The 27751-nt window shown below is 43.7% G+C and overlaps 1 protein-coding gene across 1 annotated transcript in view; it reads right to left on the reverse strand.

The window, feature by feature from the left end:
* The window catches only part of eefsec (eukaryotic elongation factor, selenocysteine-tRNA-specific), a 358203-nt gene that overhangs the window by 224909 nt on the left and 105543 nt on the right, over positions 1–27751 (reverse strand). Inside the window, exons 3-4 of the mRNA XM_080186223.1 lie at positions 11279–11375; positions 6518–6682 (exon numbers count right to left, since the gene is read on the reverse strand). Of these exons, the coding sequence (XP_080042349.1) occupies positions 6518–6682; positions 11279–11375 (262 nt within the window). The remainder of the gene's footprint in view (positions 1–6517; positions 6683–11278; positions 11376–27751) is intronic.

Genomic DNA, 27751 nt, shown 5'->3' on the forward strand with positions numbered 1-27751 from the left:
TCTGATCAATTGGTCATCCTGCTGGAAAGGAAAACTAACTGCAAGCAGTCACATTAATTGTCTTTGGATGCAATGAGATAAATATGCAGGGAAAGTTTCTGTTCCCAGTATTTCATGCCTCACTGCATCTGGCTTCCCTACTACAGGATATGACTATTCAAGGGAAATTCTTGTCCACAAAATGCAATTACCACAATTGAAAATGATTGGATATTTCCTTGAGAAACAATGAGTTCTGCCTGGAATTTCCTCAACCAACAGGCAATCTTCATCAAACATGTCGACATGATCGTAAATCTTTTTAGTTCCCACCTACAGCTTGAATTCTATGGGATTGGTCAGTCCCTCACAACCTCATTATACAAGCTGCTCCTACCCAATATCGTGCCTTTTCGACTTTGAAAATAATGTTACTTGATGATGGCATAATGGTTAGCGCTGCTACCTCTCAGCGCCAGGGGCCTGGGTTCGATTCCAGCCTTGGGTCACTGTCTGTGTGGAATTTGCATGTTCTCCCTGCGTCTGCATGGATTTCCTCCAGGTGCTCTGGTTTCCTCCCACAGTCCAAAGATGTGCGGGTTAGGTTGATTAGACGTGCTAAATTGACCCTAGTGTCAGGGAGACTAGCAGGGTAAATATGTGGGGTTATGGGGATAGGGGCAGGGCCTGGGTGGGATTGGTCGGTGCAGACTCGATGGGCCGAATGGACGACTTCTGCACTATATGGATTCTATGGTTCTATTAATTCACTGTATCTTGTGTCATTCTGTCACCTCTCTCTGGTTGCACTCCTGCTCTCTTGACGGTGCAGACCATTGCTCAGCAGCAGATGCATGGACCGATATCTCAATAAGGAGTTTGTCTGTTAGTTGTCCGTCAATGGGGCGAGACAAGTGTTAGCAAACTATTTGATCAAGCGAGCATTGCAAACTAATCTGATCCTGTCAGCCATTTGTGGGTATTTTTGAGAGCATCATTGGAACGAGTATTTAGGAACAGGAGGGTTTGGTTGGTTTCCTTCCTGCCCTTACCCAGGTGAGCTGAAGCCAATTAAAACAACCCTTAACCGACTCAGTCACTGTACAAGCTAGGCCCACTTTGTAGCATCATTGTCTTTCAATCAGGAGGTTAAACAGCAAGTCAACCCAAGGACAAAGAATGTAAAACTAGGTTGAAATGCCAGTGTAAGATTGGTGCATTGTCAGTGGTAACATCTTTTAGGAAGGTATTGAATTGGGGGCATATCTGATCTTGATTTAAGTTTATTTATTAGTGTCACTAGTAGGCAAACATTAATACTGCAATAAAGTTACTGTGAAAATCCCCTAGTCGTCACACTCTGGCACCTCTTCGGGTACACTGAGGGAGAATTTAGCATGACCTAACAAGCACGTCTTTCAGACTGTGGAAAGAAACCACAGTATCCTGAGGAAACCTACGCAGATACGGGGAGAAAGCGCAGATTCTGCACAGACAGCGACTCCAGGCTGCAATTCAGCCCGGTTCCCTGGCACTGTGAGGCAGCAGTGTTAATCACTGTGCCTCCCTGCCAACTGGATTCAAGATCCAGGGTAGGCCATTTGGCCCTTCGAGCCTGCTTTGCCATTCAGCAAGATCAAGACCAATCTGGTTATGGCCTCAATTCTGCTTTCCTGTCTGCCCCCCATAACCCCCAACACCCTGTCTTACAAAAATCTATTTAACTCTGCCTTGAATACATTGTGACCCAGCCTCAACTGCGTTCTAGGGATGAGAATCCTACAGACTAATGGTCTTCTGAGAGAAAAAATTTCTCACAGAGTCACAGAGTCATTTCTACTTTATTTCTTAAAGTGCGTCCTCTGGTTTTTGCCTCCCCCACAAGAGGAAACATCCTCCGGGCAGCCACACTGTCAAGTTCCCTCAAGATCTTATATGTTTCCATTCTAAATTCTGCTCAACCTTTCTTCATAAGACAAAGCCTTCATCCCAGGATTGTGGGAAATTCTGTGACACTATATCAAAAAAGGATAGAGACATTTCGCCCTGTGTCCCAGCTACTATTTCCTCCTGAACCATCCAAAAAACAGGTTACATAAGAACATAAGAACATAAGAAATAGGAGCAGGAGTAGGCCATCTAGCCCTTCGAGCCTGCTTCGCCATTCAATAAGATCACGGCTGATCTGTCGTGGCTCAGTTCCACTTTCCCGCCCTCTCCCCATAACCCTTAATCCCCTCTCTTATCAAGAACCCATCAACCAGCTTCTTAAAAATATTTAGCGAGGCAGCCTCCACCACTTCAACGGGCAGAGAATTCCAGAGATTCACCACCCTTTGAGGTTAACTGGTCATCAATTAATTTACCATAGGGGAACACTGTCCAAATTGGTTGTCACGTTGCAGAACAACACTCACTCTAAATGATCATATATGAGAAACTTTGGCAGATGGATATAGGGCGATACAAACAGCTTGTATTTATATACCTCTGGACATACAAAACAAGTTTAAAGTGGAAAATATTTCTCCTTGATAGGTATGCAAGCAGTTAACATAATAGCAAATATCTGATCATAAATATCTCTTTTATCACACATTTTTCAACGCTTTATGGTAATCTGAGGTATTTAATACTCATCCTACTGGTTATCATTTTAGAATCAGCGCTCTCAGAGTAAACGTACTATAATTAATTACAATGATCTCAGTGTATAACAGGAGGATTCAGCTTTCTGGCTTCTTTCCCTGTCCATACATCATAGTTTGCATCTCTCTCCCTGTCTTTCTGTCTAGAAGAGTCAGCCCTCAAGAAAATGTCTACAATTCCTGCCCTCGCCCCTCCCCATCCTATACATCCAGATAACGGCAGTCCATATGTACTGACATATTTGAAGCTTACAATTGTCGTTTGTGTCATATGGACACAGATAAATACAGTGGCCTCACTATAGAAAATCACACTTCACACAGAAATAATCAAGCAACAATGGTCGCTGAGCAGGAAGAGAAATAAGGCAGGACAAACTAAAAACTTAGTCAGAGAGGTGCGTTTTATGGATGGTTTTGGAGGAAGGCAAGAAATGAAAAGGGGCCACAAAGCAGTGAAGGCCAATGGGCCACACAAGAAGAAATACAAGGTTCTTGAGAGAAGCAATTGTAAAGCTATCGCAGGTCACAGAGTGAGGGAAGTGTGAACTGGGAAGGGAATTATCTCCACTAAAAATCAACATTGTAGTGATAGGTCAGATGAATGTGGTGCAGGGTTGAATCATGGAAACCCTACAGTGCAGAAGGAGACCATTCAGCCCATTGAGTCTGCACCGACCACAACCCCACCCAGGCCTCATCCCCATAATCCAACATATTTACTCTGCTAATCCATCTAAACTACGCATCCTGGGACACTAAGGGGCAATTTAACATGACCAATGCACTTAACCCACACATCCCTGGACTGTGGGAGGAAACCGGAGCACCCGGAGGAAATCCATGCAGACACGGAGAGAATGTGCAAACTCCACACAGACAGTGACCCAAGCCAGGAATCAAACCCTGGAGCTGTGAGGCAACAGCACTAACCACTGTGCCACCGTGCTGTCCTACATACGTATGTTGGAAGGTCAGCCAGGATAACATTGGAATAGTCCAGTCAGCGAGTGGACCAGTTTAGACTAGCAACCTTTCTGATCTGTACCACACTTCACAGTGCATCCAACATCACCTATGTCCAAATTGTACTGCAGTTACGTATGTCGGACAATTAAAAAAAATGTTGGTACTTTACTGTAAAGAGTTAAAATAAAAGTAAAAGTCAAAGTAGATTTCATCGCTGCGCACTGGAAGAATTCAAATCAATTTACAGTTAATTTACAAAACAAGTGCAAAGTAAAACAACAAAAAAACCCTCAGTCGGCCAAACAGAATCCCACCAAATCTAAACTGTGATTACTTTAATGGCTTTTTTTGCTACAATCGCAGAACGTAATGATTTTTCTCTGTTAGCACAAGTAATCATTGCCAGATGATAATTACAGTCAGTTAGGTGCCCAGCAATACATCTCAACAGGCCAGGTTCACTGCCTCTCCTCACCACTCTCACTTTCCAATCAATGAATTTAGCAGAACCAAAACAAACTGTTTAAAGACAGATTTTAGACTTCAATGTAAGTTTCGGGCAGAGCGGTACAGCGCTTGCCAAACAAGACAGCCCATCCCAACTGGACTTTCACCCAGTTATATTCCCCTTTGGACATTAGGCACATGCAGTGCTGGCTAATGATAGCAAGCCCTGCTGTTGGCTGTCCCTTGATTCAAGGCAGATGTCTACTCTGAGTCTTGAATTTCTGCCATGGGTGTTGAGGTGACTGGACCAACCAATTCTCCCCGCATGGATCTATGGGCAGATGGGATAGGATGTCTCAAGATAGTGGGATCCCGAATACAGGGCTTCTTATTTGATAGTAACACACACAGTCACCACTGACCAGGAACTGAATTGGACTAGCCATTTAAAAACTGACTATAGCAACAGGTCGGAGGCTGGGAATGCTACAGAGAATAACTCACTTCCTCACCCCCACAAAGTCTGTCCACCATCTACAAACCTCAAGTCAGCTGTGTGACAGAACACTCTGTACTTGCCTGGAATGGTTGCAGCTCTAAAAACACTCGAGAAACTTGACACCATTCAGGACAAAATAGCCTGCTTCAGTGACATCCCATCAACCACCTCCAACATCTGCTTCCACCATTACCAACATACGATGGCAGAGTGTGCATCATTCATAAGATGCACTGCAGCAATTCACCAAGGCTCCTTGGAAAGCACCTTCTAAGATGACTCTATCATCTAGTAGGGCAAGGACAGCAAATGCATGAAAACATCACCACTTGCACATTCTCCTCCAAGCACGCAACATCCTGACTTGGAAATATATCGTCATTCCTTTGCTGTCACTGGATCAAAACCCTGGAACCCCTTCCCTAGCAGCACCATGTGTGTACCGACACCACATGGACTAGAGTGGTTCAAGAAGGCAGCTCACCACCACCTTCAAGGACAATTAAGAGCGGACAATAAATGCTGGCCTTGCCAGCAATATCCATATCCCACGAGAAAATTAAAAAGCAATTTACTTCCTTTTCTCTCTCTGTCACCGCTCTGCCTCATCATTAAGACATTGTGAAGCAACTTGAAGGATGAGTTGGCACCATTCTTAGCAACTGGAAGCAAGTTCCTCCCTGTTATTAATGTCAGTGCTGTTGTGCTTCAAGTTTTAGAGTCTCTTTGAAGCATTTACATTGTCCTCTGGCACATTAGTCATTTGAGAGTTTAGAAAACAAAATCTGGTGGTGGAAGATGGTTTTCTGACACACTGTTTAGACTACCAATGTAGATTTTGAACAAGTTCTGCCTGAATACTTGGGGAGCTGGCTCCAAGAAGAACACTAGTGTTTGTTCGATAGCCTCTGTGAAAAGAGAGGATGTGATGGAGGCATTGCTGATCAAATTTCTCCAGCACTCCATGTGCTGCTGATACACAGAATAGGTTTCTCTGCTGTACAGGGAAGTGAGTACAAGAGTTGCAACTATATAAAACCTTGGCTAGGCCACATTTGAAGTATTGCACACAGTTCTGGTCACCACACACACCAGAAATTTTGGAAAGATGCAAAGAAGGTTCACCAGGGTGTTGCTTAGTCTCAAGGGTGTTGGCTATGAGGAGAGGTTGAATAAACTAGAATTGTTTCCACTGGACAGACAGAGGCTGAGGGGAGACCTGATAGAAATCTACAAAATGATGAGAGGCATAGACGGGGTGGATAGTCAGAGGCTTTTTCCAGGATGGAAGTGTCAATTACAAGGGGGCATGGTTCAAGGTGAGAGGGGAAAAAATTTAAGGGGGAAAAAATTTAAGGGAGATATGCGGGGGAAATTTTTCACACAGAGTGGTGGGTGCCTGGAACACAGGCACATTAACAGCATTTAAGAGGCATCTGGATGGGTACACGAATAGGGAGGGAATAGAGGGATATGGATCGCGTAAGACCAGCAGTTAGTTTAGTTAGGGCGTCATGATCCGCACAAGCTTGGAGGGCCGAAGGGTCTGTTCCTGTGTTGTATTTTCTTTGTTCTTTGTAAACCAGAGGCTCGTGTTATAGGGAAAAGCAGCCCCATTGTGCGTTATGGGTCGGCTGCCCGTTTCCCATTTTGAAGGAAAAACAAGTAGGTTTGCGAATTCATTCCTCAAAATACCAGCGAAATATCATGAATCTCAAATCGCAAAAATGAAACTTGATGTTCAGTCACTGTGGCCCCAGTTATAATGATGCATTAAAGCTACATAAACATTTGGAAATAAATTTTAAATTAAATAAACTTCAAATAATCACATACTACCTCTTGAGCTAGTTGGTAAGACCTTCCCTTCTCTTTTAAAAAAAAACACCAGCCTTGACTCTGAATACAGCTCTTCATTCATGTGGACAGAGGAAAGCTACAGAGGCCTTTTAATGTTCTTTGAGCAGTCTGTTACCTTGAGGGATGGAATCTCCACGTTGTCGTTGACACTGACAGATCCAGAGAGGATAGTACCCGTCATCACTGTGCCTTGACCCTTGATAGAGAAACAGTGGTCCACGGCCATGAGGAAGTTTCCAGAGGGATCACGTTTTGGCATGTATGTCTGTGATATTAGGAGCTGTGACAGGGAAAAACAAAACAGGGGTCAGGAAGGTACAAGGAATAGAAACAGACTGGACAGACTTTTCTTTTTCTAAAGGAGGCATCATGTTTCAGTCCTTTCACTTCTGATTGAAGTATGATCTGAAACTTTGTGATCAATTCACAGTGCTCATCTGTTCAGAATGTTCACTTTAATTTTGCTGAACTGCAATGGAGAATGCAGAAGAATTTTTTTTATCAAACTACAAAAACACCTAGCAGTAATTACAAATCCAGCCCTCTCAAACTCAGGTTTACTTCAGAACAGAGCAGTCCAAACACTCCGAGAGCCTAAACAGGGGAATGCAGGAAATAGCGCATCACGATGGCACAGTAGTTAGCGCTGTTGCCGCACAGCGCCAGGGACCCGGGTTCGATTCTCAGCTAGGGTCACTGTCTGTGTGGAGTCTGCACCTTCTCCCCGTATCTGCGTGGGTTTCGTCCCACAGTCCGAAAGACGCGCTGGATAGGTGCACTGGCCATGCTAAATTCTCCCTTAGTGTACCTGAACAGGTGCTGGAGTGGAGTCGTGTATGAGCCAGTAACTTCATTGCAGTGTTAATGTAAGCCTACTTGTGACACTAATAAGTAAGTAAACAAAGTAAGAGTGGCCATTCAGTCCCTCAAGCCTGTTCCACCACTCATGGCTGATTGATATCCTAACTCCATCCACCTGCCTTGGTTCCATGTCTTTGGCTAGTAAAAATCTAGTGACTAGCTTTACAATTTTATATGAGCTAGCATCGACTGCTTTGTGGGAGTGTTCCACTTTCCCACCAACTTATGCATGAAGAAGCAATTCCTAACTTATCTCCTGTGTGATCTGACTTTAATTTGAAGGTCATGCTCTTTGCCCTAGACTACCCCTCCAGCAGAAAACTTTCAATGTGCCGTATCAATTCCTATCAAAATCCTAAAAACCACCATCAAATCACCACTTAACCTTTTAGATGTTACAGGACACAAAGTCTAATTTATATCATCCTTCCTCATAATCTAACCCTAGGGAGTCCGGGTCAATCTGTGCTGCATTCCTTCCAAAGCCAATACTTTCTTTCCAGAATCAGAGAATCCCTACAGTGCAGAAGGAGGCCACTCAGTCCATTGAGCTGCACCAACAACAATCCCATCCAGGCTCTATCCCTGTAATCCCATGTATTTACCCTGCTAGCCCCTCTGACACTCGGGGGCAATTTAACATGACCATTTCTCCTAACCAGCCCATCTTTGGAGTGTGGGAGGAAACCGGAGCACCCAAAGGAAACCCATGCAGACACTGGGAGAACATGCAAACTCCACATAGATGGTGACCCAAGGCCAGAATTGAGCCCAGATCCCTGGCACTATGAGGCAGCAATGCTAACCACTGTGCCAAGGTGCCATCTGAGATGCAGTGCCAGAATTATATACAGTACTCCTGATGTGGTGTAACTAGGTTAGTGTAGCTGCAGCAAAGCTTCTCCCCTTCATATTCTAAGCTTTTAGTTCTAAACGTTAACATTGCATTTGTTTTTCTTCGATGATTTTTTTTGTGCCTGACTTTGGTAAGCTGTGTACATGCACTGCTAAATCTCTTTGGATCGCCACTGCCGCTGGGTTTTCACTGTTGAAAAAAAACACGTGATCAATGTTTGAATGAAGCAGAGCCTCTGGCCCCCTTGCTCTCATCCTCCCACAGAACTGATCACAACCTCTTCCAGTTACAGCACTGTGGTCTTCATAAATTAATCCAGTGTCTTGGTCTTAAGTACCTGCTGCAGTTCTTCGTCACTCTGTACCAAGAAACTGCCTATCTCAAAAGCTTGTCCTTCGTAGTCCTGTGCCTTCATCCTCTAAAAGTTTATTTTTATTCATTCATGGAATGTAGACATTGCTGCAAGCCAACATTTATTGTCCATCCCCAATTCTCATCAGAAGGCAATGGTGATGTTTCCTTGGCCATTTGAGGGTTAACTATGGGTGGAATTTTTCTCCCTCTCAGCAGTGAGTTTCGCAGTGGCTGGAGGTAGCACTGCTTGCTGGCAGTGGGATCTTATGGTCCTGCCATTGTCAACAGTGTCTCCCGTTGAACACATCTCTTTCCTTTGGGAAACCTGCAATGGGCAGGACCGTAAGATTTCTGTGTCTGGAGCCGTGTATGAGCCAGTCTGGGGAAAGGGGGCAGATTTATTACCCCAAAGAACATTACTGAAATAGATAAGTTACTACAACAATCCAGTAGTTCCACGGTCAGCATTACTGGTACCAGTTTTTTTATTCCAGTTTTGATTTCCCTGTTGCATTGGCCGGAATCTCCACAGCATTCATCCAATTTTACTGGCCCAAATATCTTCCATGTTTCTGCTCCTGGCGCAGTGAGTTAGTTGGATCTGGTCAAATAATTTCAGGACAACTGGTATTTGCAAACAATAGATTTCTAGACTGGGGATTTACAGTACACAATATTTTAATTCTGGGTAACACATGGAAGATGCATTGACCTTGAAGGGGATGTATTGCAGATTCACCAGAAAGATACTAGAGTTAAAAGAGTTGAATAAAGAGAGATTGCACAGACTAGGTTTGCAATCTCTCAAGGGTTGTAGATTCAGAGATGATCAACTGAGGTTGTCAAATTAATAAAAGTTGACAAGGGCAGAAACCATAGAATAGAATCATAGAATCCCTACAGTGTAGGAGGAGGCCCATCGGGTCTGCACCGACCACATTTCCACCCAAGTTCTATTCCCATAACACGTCACATGTACCCTGCTAATCGTCCTGTCACTAGGGTCAATTTAGCATGGCCAATCAACCTAACCCGCACATCCTTGGACTGTGGGAGGAAACCCACACAAACACGGGGGGAATGTGCAAACTCCACACAGACAGTGACCCAAAGCTTGAGTTGAACCCGGGTCCCTGGTGCTGTGAGGCAGCAGTGCTAACCATGGTGGGTGGCAGAGAGAAGGAGAGTCAGAAGATCCAGTCATAGAGGTTTACAGCATGGAAACAGGCCCTTCGGCCCAACTTGTCCATGCTGCCCAATTTTTAACCCCGAAACCAATCCCAATTGCCTCCATTTGGCCCTTATCCCTCTTTACCCATCTTACCATGTAACTGACTAAATGCTTTTTAAAAGACAAAATTGTGCCCGCCTCTATGATTACCTCGGGCAGCTTGTTCCAGACACTCACCACCTTGTGAGTGAAAAGAATTGTCCCTCTGGACCCTTTTGTATTTCTCCCTTCTCACCTTAAACCTATGTCCTCCAGTTAAGACTCCCCTACCTTTGGGAAAGGATATTAATTATCTACTTTGTCTATGCCCCTCATTATTTTATAGACCTCTGTAAGGGCACCCCTCAGCCTCCTACGCACCAGAGAAAAAAGTCCCAGTCCATTCAGCCTCTCTTTATAACGCAAACAATCGAGTCCCTGTAGCATCCTAGTAAATCTTTTCTGCACTCTTTCTAGTTTAATAATATCCTTTTTACAATAGTGTGACCAGAACTGTACACAATATTCCAAGTGTTGCCTTACCAATGTCTTGTACAACTTCAACAAGACATCCCAACTCCTCAATTCAATGTTCTGACATTGAAACCTAGCATGCTGAATGCTTTCTTCACCACTCTGTTCACCTGTGACTCCATTTTCAAGGAGCCATGAAAATGTACCCCTAGATCTCTTTGTTCTATAACTCTCCCCAATGTCCTACCAATAACTAAGTAAGTCCTGCTCTGGTTCATTCAATCAAAATACATCACCTCGCATTTATCTAAATTAAACTCTGTCTGCCATTCATCAGCCCACTGGCCCAATTGATCAAGATCCCATAGCATTCCGAGATAATCTTCTTCACTGTCAACTATGCCACCAATCTTGGTGTCATCTGCAAACTTACTAACCATGCCTCCTAAATTCTCACCCAAATCATTAATAAAAATGACAAATAACAGTGAACCCAGCACTAATCCCTGAGGCACCCCACTGGTCACAGGCCTCCAGTTTGAAAAACAACTCTCTACAACCCCCTCTGTCTTCAAGCCAATTTTGTATCCATTTGACTGTCTCACCCTGGAACCTGAGAGAGTTAATCTTATGGAACAACCTACCATGTGGTACCTTGTCAAAGGCTTTGCTAAAGTCCATATAGACAATATCAACAGTCAGGAAAAACTCAAACAAAAACAAAATCTCATGTTTGATCAATTATAATTTATGATACCAAATACATTCAAGTTGCCTCATATGTGGCGGAGGTTACTTTGATCTTTCTTTTTAGTTTTACCCAAGTAGTGATTACATTTCATTTTGTGGAATATAATTGGAAAACCATGCCATTGTGCATACAAGTTAAGGGGTAACCCTGCAGGAGAAATCCTTCTATTTTGAACCTTAGCTTCCAGTCTACTCATAAATATTATACCTTCTCGCCCTCAAAATTGAATCTCTTGCCAAACCAAAAGCAACATTCCCGCCTCTTGTACCCGAATACTAATAATTTCGGCAAGATGGGGCTTTGAATTTACCCATGACAGAGCAGTAATGGTGGAGTACGGTTGTAAATTGCCTCCAAGGACAGCACTTACCTCAATAAGTTGTGAAATGCCCTGTGGAGTTTCAGTCTCTGGGGCATCGGGTCCTCCAGGCTTGGCAGCAACAGGAATGATGGGACACCCATGAAACCTATAAAACAAATTGTTTAGTAGAATAGCAAGTAACTTACAGGAGTGGCATTTTCTTGAATTCAGTCATTGAATGCAGCAATTGCTTCTTTCATAGAATCTTAGAATCCTAGAATCCTACAGTGCAGAAAGAGGCCATTCAGCTCTTCGAGTCTGCACCAATCACAATCCCACCCAGACCCTATCCCCATAACACATGCATTTAAACAAAGAAGAGAACAAACAAAGAACAATACAGCACAGGAACAGGCACTTCGGCCCTCCAAGCCTGCACCAATCACGTGTTCCTATCTAGACCATCCGTTTGTATCCCTCTATTCCCAGCCTGCTCATGTGGTTATCTAGATAAGTGTTAAATGATCCTAACGTGTCTGCCTCAACCGCCTTGCTTGGCAGTGCATTCCAGGCCCCCACCATCCTCTGTGTAAAATACATCCCCCGCATATCTGTATTGAACCTTGCCCCTCTTACCTTGAGCTTGTGACCCTTTGTGTTTGTCATTTCTGACCTGGGAAAAAGCTTCCAACTGTTCACCATACCTATGTCCTTCATAATTTTGTAAACTTCTATTAGGTCGCCCCTCGATCTCCGTCTTTACAGGGAGAACAACCCTAGTTTACTCAATCTCACCTTATAGCTAAGACCCTCCATACCAGGCAACATCCTGGTAAAACCTTTTCTCCACTCTCTCCAAAGCCTCCACGTCCTTAGCCCAGCTAGTCCCCCGACACTAAGGAGCAATTTAGCATGGCCAATCCACCTAACCTGCAGATCTTTGGATTGTGGGAAGAAACTGGAGCATCCAGAGTAAACACACGCAGACACAGGGAGAATGTGCATACTCCGCACAGACAGTGACCCAAGCCGGGAATCGAACCCGGGTCCCTGGCGCTGTGAGGCCATGATGTGGAGACGCCGCCATTGGACTGGGGTAAGCACAGTAAGAAGTCTCACAACAACAGGTTCAAGTCCAACAGATTTATTTGGTAGCACAGACCACAAGCTTTTGGAGTACTGTCCCTTCATCAGTGAGTGGGAGTTGTGTTCACAAACAGTGTAAATCAATAGATGTATCAGTATATATATCAGTATAAATCAAATTAATATATTCACAAATCAATATATGCGCTATTTGTGAACAGAGCTCCCACTCACCTGATGAAGGGGCAGTGCTCCGAAAGCTTGTGGCTTGTGCTACCAAATAAACCTGTTGGACTTGAACCTGGTGTTGAGAGACTTCTTACTGTGAGGCAACAGTGCTAACCACTGTGGTACCATGCCGCCCCAATTTCTTTCTGCAAATTTTCTTCCCCCTTCCCTAACGATGTCTGTTCTTTGATGGGGGAGGAGGATGTCATTCAAATGGTAGCATTGATGACCCAAGTCGTACAGCAAATTAGTCGACCATGGGGGAGGTGGGTTTGGAGCCAAACATGATCTTCTTATTATCTGTCCACACAATGTACACTGGCTGATAGTTAGGAATGAAGACTGTGGCTCGCCTTCCCCTCCTTACGTCAAGTCAGTCGCCCTACTATTGGTCCATGAGACAATAACCAAGGTAGGACAGAACAGGAATTGAGCCTCCGATATTCTGCTCTGTGTGCCTTACTGCTACACCTGGGTTACGCTGGCAGTATCAAACTGACAGCATCATGCTGACAGGAGGTCACTGCGTTTGTGCTTTCAACTGTTCACAAACATGACTGCTGTGCATTTCAGAAAGTAGAAACTGATAGACAAATTTTTAAATATACAGGGAGTCATAGCCTAGAAACGCTCTAGATTTCATCTCTGAGATTCCGTTTACACAGGAGTTCAATATCAAAAGCAGCCATTGGTTTGAACTGAAAGGCAACTTTTGGCAGTAAATGTTTTATAAAATGTTTTATTTTATTGAAAATCAAAGTGCAATATGAAAGTTGGTATGTTTCAGCTGCAAGTCCAATTCAAACAACAACATTTTTCAGAAAGAAATAGGAGAAAAAATGTTAGAGGAATTAAGTTTCCTCAGTTTTTTTAAGGTTTCACCTGACTGACTGCTGGCTTACTGAGTCACTGTCTCTGAGCACCGTTTGCAGGCCGTATAGTGGCATGTTCTCCCCGTGCCTACGTGGGTTTCCTCCAGTTGCTCTGGTTTTCTCCCACAATCTGAAAGATATGCTGGTTAGGGTGCATTGGCCATGCTAAATCCTCCCTCAGTGTATTCGAACAGGCGCCGGAGTGTGACGATTAGGGGATTTTCACACTAACATCATTGCAGTGTGAATGTAAGCCTGACTAATAAATAAAGGTTCCAAAAAACAACGTTACAAACCATTCTAAAAAATCCAAACATATTTTGTAAAATGGAAGGATGTTTAGCCCCCAACAAAATATATATTTTTTATATTCATTCAGGGGATGTCAGTATTGCTGTCTTGACCCAATGGTTATTGCCAAGCCCTAACTGCCCTCGAGAAGGTGCTGGTGAGCTGCCTTATTGAACCACTGCAGTCCATGTGGTTTATGCGTACCCAGTGTTGTCAAGGAATTCCAGGACTTTGACCCAGTGACAGTGAAGGAATGGTGGTATAGTTCCAAGTCAGGATGGTGTGCGGTTTGGAGGGAAAATTGCAGGTGATTCCTATGATTCTGCTGATCTTGTCCTTCTGGGTGATAGCAATCATGCATTTGAAGGATGCCATGCAAGGAGCTTGGGTGCCAACAGTGAATCTTGTAGATAGCACATACTGCAGCTACTAGGTGTTGATGGCAGAAGGAGTGAACGTTTGTCAATGGGGTGTGAACGAAAGGAGCTGCTCTGTCCTGGATGATATCGAGCTTTCTGTATGGTATTGCAGCTGCACTCACCCAGGGAATGGAGAATATTTCAACATATTCCTGACTTGTGCCTTGTAGATGATGGGCAAACTATGGGAAGTCAGTTGGTGAGTTTCATTCTGCAGGATTCCTAGCCTTTGATCAGCTCTGGTAACCACACTATTTCTTTGGCTCATCCTGTTCCGTTTCTGGTAAATGGTAACGCCCAGGATGTTGATGGTAATGCCATTGAATGTCATAAGAACATAAGAAATAGGAGCAAGAGTAGGCCATCTGGCCCTTCGAGCCTGCCCCGCCATTCAATAAGATCATGGCTGATCTGTCGTGGCTCAGTTCCACATTCCCGCCCTCTCCCCATAACACTTAATCACCTCTCTTATCAAAAACCCATCAACCCGCTTCTTAAAAATATTTAGCGAGGCAGCCTCCACCACTTCAACGGGCAGAGAATTCCAGAGATTCACCACCCTTTGAGTGAAGAAGTTCTTCCTCAACTCCGTTCTAAACCACCCCCCCTTTATTTTGAGGCTGTGCCCCCTAGTCCTACTGTCCTTTCTGAGTGGGAAGAGTCTCTCCACCTCTATCCTATCCATCCCATTCATCATCTTATACGTCTCAATGAGATCTCCCCTCATTCTTCTAAACTCTAACGAGTACAAGCCTAGTTTATTCAGCCTCTCCTCATAGCTCAACCCCCTCAACTCCGGTATCAGCCTAGTAAACCTCCTCTGCACTCCCTCCAAGGCCAAAATATCCTTGCGTAAGTACGGCGCCCAAAACTCCACACAGTACTCCAGCTGCGGCCTCACCAATGCCCTATATAGCCTCAGCAAGACCTCCCTACTTTTATATTCAATCCCCCTCGCTATGAAGGCCAGCATCCCATTTGCCTTCCTGACCACCTGCTGCACCTGCAAGCTGGGTTTTTGCGACTCATGCACAAGGACCCCGAGGTCCCTCTGCACTGTCGCCTGCTGCAGTTTTTCTCCACGTAAGTCATAATCCTTCCTACCATTATTCCTACCAAAGTGGACCACCTCGCACTTGCCAACATTAAATTCCATTTGCCAGTTCCTAGCCCATTCACCCAGTCTATCTAGATCCTTCTGCAGACTCTCCACACCCTCCGCACAATTTGCCTTCCCACCAATCTTGGTGTCATCGGCAAATTTCGACACCATATACTCGGTTTCCTCCTCCAGATCATCTATATAAATGGTAAATAGCTGAGGCCCCAGCACCGACCCCTGAGGCACTCCACTAGTCACCATCCGCCAATCCGAATAGCACCCATTGACCCCCACTCTCTGCCTCCTATTTGACAACCAGTCCTCTATCCACGCTAACACCCTACCCCCAACTCCATGTCCCCTGACCTTCTGCAATAACCTCTTGTGAGGTACCTTGTCAAACGCCTTCTGAAAATCAAGAAAGACCACATCCACCGGCTCTCCTCTATCCACCGCCCTAGACACATCCTCATAGAACTCCAGTAAATTTGTCAGACACGACTTCCCCTTAACGAAACCGTGCTGCGTCTGCTCTATCAAGCAATTCCCCTCAAGATGCCTCGCTATTTCCTCCTTGATGACGGATTCTAACATTTTACCTACAACAGACGTTAAACTAACCGGCCTATAATTCCCTGCCTTTTGCCTGGCACCCTTCTTAAACAACGGCGTAACATTAGCCGTTTTCCAATCATCCGGCACTTCCCCGGAATCCAGCGACGTCTGGAAAATAACCACCAAGGCATCCACTATCACCTCCGCCATTTCTTTCAGGACCCTCAGATGCATTCCATCCGGTCCTGGGGACTTGTCCACAATCAGCCCCTCCAGTCTGTCGAGCACCGCCTCTCTAGTAACAGTAATGTCATCGAGACCCTCCAGTCCTACCACCTTTCCATCTCTAACACCCGGCAAATTATTCACGTCCTCCTCCGTGAAGACCGAAACAAAAAAGTCATTCAAGACCTCAGCCATTTCCCCATCCCCTACCACTAAGTCCCCCTTCTCATCCTCTAAGGGTCCAACGTTCACCCTAGCCAGCCTCTTCCTTTTTATATACTTATAAAAACTCTTGCTATCCTTTTTTATATTAAGCGCTAGCCCAGCTTCATAGTTTCTCCTACCCTTCTTTATCAATTTCTTTGTCAATCTTTGTTGACATTTAAACCTCTCCCAATCCTCTTCTCGCCCACTACTCTTAGCTACTCTAAACGCCTCCGCTTTTAATTTAACACTTTCCTTCACCTCCTTCGTTATCCACGGCTGATTACCTCTCCTCCTACGGTCCTTTTTGACCATCGGAATAAATTTCTGCTGAGCACCAAGAAAGATCTCCTTAAAAATCCTCCACTGCTCCTCAGCAGACCTACCTTCCAACGTGCTCCCCCAGTCCACATTCGCCAATTCCTCTCTCATCCTACCGTACTCCCCTCTGTTCAAACAAAGGACGCGTGTCCGGGAACCCACTTTGTCGTCCTCCATCTGCACCAGAAACTCCACCATACAATGATCACTCTCCCCAAGAGGATCCTTCACCGCAAGGTCCCTGATTCTACCCGCCTCATTACATAACACCAGATCCAAGACAGCTCACTCCCTCGTCGGCTCCAACACACAAGGGCGATGGTTAGATTCAATATTGTTGGAGATGGTCATTGCCTGGCATAAATGTTACAAGCCATTTGTCAAATCCAGCCTGGATATTATCTGCTACATTTGGACATGGACTGCTTCAGTATCTGAGGAGTTGCGAATGGTGCTGAACATTGTGGAGTCATCAGTGAACATCCCCACTTATGACCTTACGATGGAGGGAAGGTCATTGATGATGATTGGGCCTAGGAAACTCCCCTGAGGGACTCCTGCAATGATGTCCTGAAGCTGAGATGACTGACCTCCAACAACTGTAGCCATGTTTTTGTGCTAGGTATGATTCCAACCAGCAGAGGCTTTGCCCCAATTCCCATTGCTTCTGGTTTTGCTCAGGCTCCTTGATGACTTACTTGGAAAAATGCTGCCTTGATGTCAAGGGCAATGATTCTCACCTCACCACTGGCATTCAGCTCTCTTGTCCATGTCTCAGCCAAGGCTGTAATGAGGTCAGGAGCTGAGTGACCTTGGTGGAACCAAACCAAGTGTCAGTGAACAGGTTACTGCTAAGTAAGTGCCCCTTGATCATATCGTTGATAAACCCTCCACTGATGATCAAGAGTAAACTAATGGGGTAGTTACTGACCAGGCTGGATTTGTCCTGTTTCTTGTGTACAGGGCATACCCAGACAATTTTCCACATTGCTGGGTAGATGCCAGTGTTGTAACTATACTGGAACAGCTTGGCTAGGGGCCTGGCAAGTACTGGAACACAAGCCTTCAGTGCTATTGCTGGAATATTGTCAGGATCCAAAGCCTATGGAATATCCAGTGCCTTCAGCCATTTCTTGATATCACGCAGTGTGGAGTAAATTGGTTGAAAATTGGCACGGGTGATGCTGTAGACCTTGGAAGGAAGTCAAGATGAATCATCCCCTCACCACTTGTGGCTGAAGATTTTTGCAAATGCTTCAGCTTATCTTTTGTACTGACGTGCGGTGCTCCTCCACACTGAGGGAATTGTTTAATTGCCCACCACCATATTCGACTGGATGTGGCACGATTGCTTAGATCTGATCCATGGGTTGTGGAATCGTTTAACTCGACTACCAACTGTATCTGCTGTTTGACATACAAGTAGTCCTGTGTTGTAGCCTCAGCACGTGACATTTGTAGGAATGCCTTGTGTTTCTCCTAAGTTGCCCCCTGCATTGTTTAATGAACGAGGGTTGATCCATCAGCTTGGTGGTAACGATAGAGCAGGGGAATATGACAGGCCACGAGGTTACAGATTGTGGTCAAATACAATTCTGCTGATGGCCCTGGATAGATGCAGCATGTTGGTTCTCTCACCACCCCAGGTTAGCAGCGATGTCCTATTGCGTCTCGGAGAGCTCAGTCTGTTGTGGTGCTACCGAACTAATCTGTGCCCCCACCCAGAATACGTTCTGCCACTCTTGATGCTTCCTCCAAATGACATACAACTTGGAGGAGTACTGAATCATCAGTTCAGGAAGGGGGGGTGGGGTGTGCAGGGTGCTGTGGTAGATGACAATCAGCAGGAGGTTTTAATCTGATGCCATGTCACTTTGATGCTGACAATTCCCAAAACAACTTCCTCCTGTGTTAAGACTGCCTTTAAGAGCTGCATTTGTCATGTTGTGAAGGGGATGTTACAACTCTGCTTAAACGGTGCTGATTTGTCTGCATTGTTGCATTGTTAGATGCATTGACCCAAACAGGCACTGGAGTGTGGCGACTAGGGAAGTTTCACAGCAACTTCATTGCAGTGTTAATGTAAGCCTTACATGTGACTATTAAGTAAATAAATCATTGGAGCCATTTTTTTAAAAAAATGCAGTGCTATTTGGGGCAGCACAGCAGCTGTCTGTGTGGAGTTTGCACATTCTGTGTCTGTGTGGGTTTCCTCTGGGTGCTCCGGCTTCCTCCCTCACCCAAAGATGTGCTGGTTAGGCTGATAGGGGCAATTTAGCATGGCCATAGTATCAGGGAGATTATCATGGTAAATATGTGGGGTTACGGGGATAGGGACCTGGGTGGGATTGTTGTCAGTGCAGGCTCGATGGGCCGAATGGCCTCACCCTATTCTCTGATTCAATTCTATTAGTCTAAATTCACATACATTTATAAAGTAGTAACTCATTTCAAATTTTCTTTGCAGAAATTGAGGCACAGTTTTCCAAAAATAGTAACACCATCTTTCTCATTGTTTCAATGACCAGTATTGCACATCACAGCATTCCTGCAAATTCAGGAATACTTTGAGATCAGAGAGACCAAAAAACATCAAGGAGTATTGGAGCAGCAATACTCTGAAGCAGTGGAATGCAGGTCAGAACGCTACTGACCAGTTCCCAGTCTCATTCACACTACTGCAGGGAAGGCACTGTGACGTTCTGTCTATGGGGAAGGACAATTTGGGAGTGACCTTGCTTGCTTTACAGCAGCCTGTTCAGAGAGACGACTGCTCCATCTCGTCAGCTACTGTGGTGTGTGGCACAAGGAAACTGGGCTGATTAAAGAAAAGGGGATTGACAGTGAAAAATAAGTGGCACATTTTATTTTGACAGACAGAAAGATCCCGACACTTCTCCTAAAATTATATAATTACATATTTACTTCCACATGTATGACCTGGAAATTAGACTTTATAAATGCTTAACCAGTTGATGTGAAATTCCTTTCACCGCTATTCTAGTGGAAGATGTCAAAGGGACCAAAGCCCCTCATATTCATGACTTAACTTCAAGTTTTGGAATTTTCAAACAAAGGCAATGCTGGAAGTGTGTTCCCTGTATCACGTCTGAACATTTTAATACAGTAGTTAAATGATTCTGTGTTCAGTAAATTTGGATTTAGAACAGCAGCCAACAGATGTAATAATATTTTTAAAAACTTTTCTAAATTAAGGATTGATTGGTGACTGTATTATATTCATGATCTCTAGCTTTGATAGTTGCCAATTGTAATTAAATGCATTCCTGAAGGTTTCATCACATGACGTGCCCCCACGCTCCAGCCATTAGTCGGCCAACACATCCATTCTTGTGACCTGCTGCCATCCTACACCAAGTGGAAAGCAAAGCGACTTATTACCCAATTGGATGATGCTCAAACAGCCTTTTTCATCCTTCTCAATATTTTTACATCTGGTAAAAGAGAAATGTTTGAATAAAATGACCCCAACAAACTCAATCTTTTTTAACGCCCTGATGACTTTCTTCAGGGTTGCACACAGCAGTGTTCTAGAGATTGATCATTAATTCCTGGAGACTCCAGGCCAATCCTGGAGGGTTGGTAACCCTCAATCTTGATTTCCCTACCACAAGTGGCAACACTTCGTCTACGTTTACCCTAACAAATCCTTGCATTGACTTAAAGAACCCTGCCAGGTCGAGAAAAAATCCCAATCCATGTCCAAATCAAAGTACTTGAAGAGGTCACAGAGCAGTAAAGATGTGATACAAAATGTGCCAAGTTCTCCCCCCAGAGTGTACTGCTGCAGAACAGGATGCCCAATGTACAACTGCGATGCTTTTTTGTCCCCCTAATTTCCACACCAGACATGCTCAGGCCTCTCTAAGATAGATTCTCAGCTCAGTAGTGTTTTACATTGAATTGAAGACTGCACAAGCTCACTTCATGTAGGATCTGCACTGGTATCCGAGAGGCAAGAAGCCAGTGGCTAACCAATGAGCCACAAATTCCAGTTAAAAAATAGCTTGCATTTATATAGTGCCTTTCTCAAGCACAGGACATCCTGACACACACACAGACAATTAAGTACTTTTAAAGTGCAGAACTATTGTAACTGGTGCATGTAGGGCATGTCCGAACCATCAAAAATAATAGGGAGAAAAAAAGTGAGCAGAAAAGGACTGCCCTAGCTCTATAGAATTTAGATAGCTTGTTTACAGAAACAAACAGGCTCATTTAGAAAGCCTGTTAAGTCTAATCAGTCACTGCAAAAGACAAAAAGAATCATAGAATCCCTATAGTGCAGAAGGAGACCATTCAGCCCATCAAGCCAGTTGCATTGACCTGAACAGGCACCGGTGTGTGTCAACTAGGGGAAATTCAAAGTAACTTCACCGCAGTATTAATGTAAGCCTACTTATGACTAATAAATAAACTTTAAGCCTGCACTGACCACAATCCCAACCAGGCCCTATCCCCGTAACCCCATGCTAATCCCCCTGACACAAAGGGGCAATTTAGCATGGCCAATCCACCTAATTCGCAGATCTCTGAACTGTGGGAGGAAACGGAGCAACAGTGGAAGCCTGCACAGACACAGAGAGAACATGCCAACTCCACACAGACAGTGACCCAAGCCGCGAATCAAACCCACGTCCCTGGGGTTGAGAGGCAGCAGTGCTAACCACTATGCCATCATGCAGGACAGGGTTAGATACTTTGGTTCAGTAAATTGTTTGTAAAAAGGACCATTTTTACACTTCAGCTGGATAAATTGTTTGGAAAAAGAGCCACTTTATATTTAAAAGAGGCACGCTGATCATTAATGTATGTTTTATTTAAACCAATTGCAAACCATTAGCCGGTCAAACCGTGTAAAATCTTCACAATTGAACAAATTTACTAAAATATTAAACAGAGCTGATTATTTTCCCCTCATTTAAAAACGGCAACTAATTGTTATGTTACATAAAAGACAAGAGAGTTGTTTTCCCTCCCCAAAAAAACTGCTCAGTAAAGGGGACATTTGCTGCTTAAATGGATTAACTTGCAATTTAAACAAGATGTATTCTGCAAATAACATTATACCCCTTATTGCTAAATACATTTCCATTCCAAACCTATTCAAATGTAACAGGCTATTTGGAGTTCAACTCTTGCCCACAGGCAGGGTATACTAAAATGTAAATTAATAAATTAGATAACTACATCTGCACAGGCAAAGAAAAACTCAGCTGAACCCTAAAGGGGCAATTATAACAACAAATTTTGAACTCTGCACATTTGGTCACGCAAATTCAGTAGGACCGTGGCAATATCTCGGGAACAATACAACAATTCATCTTTTATATTCTTACAGAAAATATTTTCTGAACATCTTTAAATCTCCGCATGTACCTTCAGCAGCCTTCAAGCCCTGGAGGTGTTTAATTTTAATTTGTTTCAGAACCGGGAACGCAAAAATAAAAGAGCTCTATTTTCCAGAAACTGGACTTAACAGAGAAGACAGTCTCATTTAGCCAGAGACGTATTAATAAACACCATTTGGATAGTTTTGTGGGTGCTGTTTCAAACAAAAACTCCACAATTTGAAAGAATGCTTCAACTTTACGACAAGTAGCTGCTTTTCAACAGAGAAGCTCAAGGTGAAAAACCAAGGCCCGTGGTACGACCAGGATGACAGCAAGAGAGCAGATGAGATAAATCCAGTGGTAAATGTTGAGTAATAAAGCCTAGTGACTCGAAGAGAAAATAAGAACTGAAGGGAGAGAGGGGATGCACAGTTTTGCAGTCTTAAGAATAAATTACAGTAAGTGATCGTACAACACAATTAAATGCAGCTGGGAACAGTTTAATGTTTTAAGTTTATTTAAAAGTGTCACAAGTAGGCTTACCTACACCGCAATGAAGCTACTGTGAAAATCCTCTAGTTCCCCCACTCCAGTGCCTGTTCAGGTACACTAAGGGAGAATTTAGTATAGCCAATGCACCCTGACCAGCATATCTTTCAGACTGTGGGAAGAAACCAGAGCACACAGAGGAAATTCACGCAGACATGGGGAGAACGTACAGACTCCACACAGGAATTGAATCGGGGTCCCTGGCACTAAGAGTCAGCAGGGCTAACCACTGTACCACCATGTGACACGTTGGAGTAAATAGAATGGCATATTTGAGTGTTAAAAGGAATGCAGGACAGGTTCCCGAGAGAATGAAAATTAGTGCTATCAATAAAAAGAGAAGGTTAGAAAGCAAAGGAACTGATAACAGCAAAAAGTGGAAGAAGACAGAAGGGTGAGAGAGAAGACAGGAAAGTACTAAGGTTAATTTGCCGAGAGAGATAAAAGATCAGATGTCACACAGCAAGATTATTCTGCATTCCTTCCAGGCGTGCAAAACAGCCATTCATAAAGGCATAATGTTTTTTTTCCCTACATTTAACTAAAGTATCAGATGGTCTTCTAATACCAAACTAATGGGACTACTTCATAGCCTCTATATAACACTAATAAACTCAAACATTGCCCTTTTCTAATCTATTGTCCCTCTTCCAGATGAAATTCTTGGCATCTGTTTGTTCCTTTTTGACTTAGCTCCAGGACTCTATACAAGGGACCTCAAATTGTTTCATGTTGGAGGCAGAGAAAGCAGCAGAACAAAAAGAGAACACGCTACACTTACAGGAAAAAAAGTAGAGAAGGAAAGTTTAGAAGAGGAAAGAACAACAAGAACAGATGTGGAAAATGCTTACAGCAGTCAATGTCTAACATCATGTGATAGATTAGCATTCTGAGTAGGACCCTTCAGCGTAGGGTTGTTTAGCTCAGTTGGCTGGATGGCTAGTGTGTGACACAGAATGACATCAATGGCTGTGCCAGCTGAGGCACCTCCTCACCTTGCCCCATGCCTGCAGAATGATGTCCTCAATCTGTATGCAACCAATTATCTTTCTAATGGACAAAGATGCGAATGGTCCTATGTGGTCTATGGTTAATTACTTAGGACCCTTCCAATGAAGTGAACTGAATTGTAACTTACGATCTGCTCAGGGGTTCGGTTACAAAAAGAATCCGGAGAAGCTGCAATTATTCTCCTCAGAACCAAGATGATTAAGGGGAGTCCTAAGACAGATGTTCAAAATTACGAAGGGTTTTGATAGAGCGAATAGGGAGAAATCATTTCCTCTGGCAAGTGGCAGGGTAACCAAAAGCCACTGAAATTTCTTCACACAGAGGGCTGTTAAGATCTGGATTGCATTACCTGAAAGTGTGGTGGTATCAGATTCCACATCAGCAATTAGCAATGTACTTAGACAGGACTGACTGCAGGGTGATGGGAGAAAAACTGAGAATGAGGTTGTTCTTTCAAAGAGCTGGTCCAGGTACAAGAAACCAAACGCCTCCTTCCCTGCTGTGTGATCCCCTCCTAAGATTTTTATAAGATTAGGATAGTGGCAAGGGTGCCATAAATGTGTCTTTTTTTAATTATTCATCTGCTTCCCCTTTTAAAAATGATTATTAATTCAGTTTTCAGGTGGTGCACGGTACAGAAAAAAAACTTCTAATCTTTCTCTTCCAAACATTGTGTGCGCAGAAATTAGGCTCAGAGACAGAGAGTCTAAAAATCTTATTGAAAATGCCAATTTTTCTCCGTAATTAAGAGCCCATTAGCGGAAAGATGATAACTTTGGATTGTGTATCAAAAAAATGGGATTTCATTAGCAGCTCATTAATTATGGAAAAACCAGCCATTCCCTTATGTTTCCTGGCAGAGAAATTTTGGGTTGTGTTCAAAAATGATATCAGGCTTCATAGTGAGCACTGAAAGCGAATGAAATAACTGAAATCGGCCAGCAAAATTTGGGAATTACAAATGTTAGTGCCACATACATAATGAGCTAGAATACTAGAGCAGTTCAATATTGCATTCTGATTACTTAAAGGCTATTTTTATAGTTTAAAACAGGATGTCCAAACTTTTGTCTTCGCGAGCCACAAAGCCATACACCATGAAAGTTTGGGAACTGTATGTGACCTCCTCATTACTACATGGATATCTCAGAAGACAGAAACTGGCAGATCTTGTAATAAGATTTATCCACCAATGAGGCAACTACAACAAGAACGCACTTTCGAGGAAGTTAGGAAATACGTGAACCAGAAAGGAATAAAAAGGACATATTAATCAGGTGAGATGGAGTACACTGGAGCATAAACCAAGAATCAAACCCTACAGTGCAGAAGGAGGCCATTCAGCCCACTGAGTCTGCACGGACAACCAGGCACTAATCCCATAACCCCACATATTTACCCAGCCAATCCTTCTACCCTATGCATCCCGGGACTCCAAGGATCAATTTAGCATGACTAATGCACCTAACCTGCATATCTTTGGACTGGTGGAGGAAACCGGAGCACCTGGAGGAAACCCAAGCAAACACAGGGAGAACGTGCAAACTCCACACTGACAGTGATCCAAGCCAGGAATCAAATCTGGGTCTCTGGAGCTGAGGCACCAGTGCTAACCACTGTGCCACCCCCAAATTGGTGGCTTAATGGCCTCGATCTGTGCTGCAAATGCAATGCAAGAAAAATCCTTTTGAAACCTGAGTCCATGCAGGAGAAACAAGTATGCAATCTAAGCACAGAGTTGGGTTTATAGGATTTACATGTGACACCCTGTTTCAAGAAGTTAAAATAGTCTACAATGTTTGTAGCACAGTTTAATGAGTAACGATTTTATTTGTTATTGTCACATTTATTGGGATACAGTGAAAAATATTGTTTCTTGCGCTATACAAAGCATACAGTTCATAGAGTACACAGAGGAAAAGGAAAGGAGAGGGTGCAGAATAAATGCTGCAGTTACTGATAGGATAAACAGAAACATCAGCTTAATATATGACAGGACCATTCAAAAGTCTGATGACAGTAAGGAAGAAGCTGTTCTCAGGTCTGTTCTACATGATCTCAGACTTTTGTATCTTTTTCCTGACAGAACAAGGTGGAAGAGAGCATGTCCAAGTCCTTGATTATGCTGGCTGCTTTCCCAAGGGAGTGGGAAGTGTAGACGGAGTCAACGGATGTGAGGCTAGTTTGCCTTATGGACTGGGCTATGTTCACAATCTTTTGTAGCTTCTTGGAGTCTTGGTCAGAGCAGCAGCCATACAAAGTTGCGATACATCTGAATAAGATGCCTTCTATGCTGCATCTGTAAAAATTGGTGAGAGTCGTAGTGGACATGCCAAATTTCCTTAGCCTTCTGAGAAAGTAGTGGTGTTGGTGGGCTTTCTTAACTACAGCATCGGCATGGAGGGACCAGGGCAGGTTGTTGGTGATCTGGACACCTAAAAACTTGAAGCTCTAAACCATTTTCATTTCATCACTGTTGATGCAGGCAGGGGCACATTCTCCACTACGCTTCCTGAAGTCGATGACAGGCTCCTAATGACCTAGCCTGGTGAAGTTATAAATCAGATAGCGTCGGTTCAATCCCAGTGAATTAACTAATCTTAGTTCTTACAGGGGCTCTTGTGGTAACAGAATTGGCTCAGTATGTCTGAGCAGCCACTTATCTCTATCCTTCTAAAGAGATTAGTTAGATCAAGATTTAAGTATGGAATTTCTGCCAGTCCCCTGAAGTGCCACTTAGACAATTTCAAATCATTCTCAAGATGGATGCACCACTGCCAAATTCAACCGCTGCTGTCCATTTCTAGCCATTCTGAAAAGTTAGCACAACAGTGGCTTGCTAGATTTCAGATGTCCAATAGAGTCAACCATATTGGCATGGACCTGGAGGCACATACAGCCCAAACTGGATAACAATGGTAAGCTTGCTTCACTAAGCGGCATTAATGAACCAGTTATGGTTTTGCAACAAACCAGTTTTGTGGTTACTTTGAATAACACAAGCTTTCATTTCCATATAAATAAATTAAATTCAAATTTTCAAAACCACCACGATGGGATTTGAATTCACATTCTCTGCATGAATAGCACACGAACATAACCATTACACAACCATATCCTGGAAGCTGCTGCCACCAACGGAACTACACTACAGCAAGAGTTAATATTTTTAGCAGTGTGCATCATCTAGAAGATGCAGAGGCGGCAACACGTCAAGGCTTCTTCAACAGAACCTCCAAAGCCAATGACCTCTTCCCCCTAGAAGGGCATGGGCAGCAGATACATGGGAACATCATTACCTACAATTCCTTTCTGCCCACTCCTGCCCCAAGTCTCACAAAATTCTGAATTATATCACCACTCCTTCATTGTCACTGGGTCAAAATCCTGGAATTCCCTCCCTAGCAGCACTCAATCACACTGATACAGTGGTTCAGGAAAGCAATTCATTGCCACCTTCTGTGGATACAAGTCCAAGGTACTTTACTGAACATCTTATATCCAGATCCATTAAGATAGGGACAGGGTAACATGGCGGCACAGTGGTTGGCACTGCTATCTCACAGCGCCAGGGACGCGGATTCAATTCCTGACTTGAGTCAGTCTGTACGGGGTCTGCACGTTCTTCCCGTGTCTGCGTGGGTTTCCTCTAGGCGCCCCAGTTTCCCCCCCACAAACCAAAGAGATGCAGGTTAGATGCATTGGCCATGTTAAATTCTCCATCAGTGTCGGAGTGTGACGAGTAGGGGATTTTCACAGCGACTTCATTGCAGTGTTAATTTAAGCCTGCCTATGGGGTGACACTAATAAGTAAACTTAAATAAAAGAAGAGGAGGAAGGAATCGCAGTATTGTTTAAGGAAAATATTACAGTGCTGCAGAGAGGTAGTTTCTCAGAGGAGATAAGGACAGAATTTATTTGATTAGAGCGAAGAAACAATAGAGGCATCATTACACTACTCTGTATTATATCAGTTGCCAACTAGGCTGGGATAAACAAACCTGCACAGAAATTATAGAGAAAAAAGTTAGCGTAGTTATATGGAAACTTTAATTATTATAGTATAATTAGGGATAAAGGGCAGAGAGGGGATGAGTTTCTTGAGTGTGTTCAAGAGAATTGTCTAGAACAATATGCTTCTGGCTTAATAAAGAAATAGGTATGCTGAATCTGGTCTGGGAATATAGTGTGTCACATGAATCAAGTGATAAGAGGGAACATTTAGGAGACAGCAATCACAGCACAGCATTGTGCTTAGGTTAGTTACAGAAAAAGACAAGGAGCAATACAGGGCAGAGATAATTAATTGAGGCAGGGCCACTTTG

This window comes from Carcharhinus amblyrhynchos, chromosome 3, assembly GCF_965287045.1.
Source record: "Carcharhinus amblyrhynchos chromosome 3, sCarAmb.v2.hapA, whole genome shotgun sequence".
NCBI classification, from domain to species: Eukaryota; Metazoa; Chordata; class Chondrichthyes; order Carcharhiniformes; family Carcharhinidae; genus Carcharhinus; species Carcharhinus amblyrhynchos.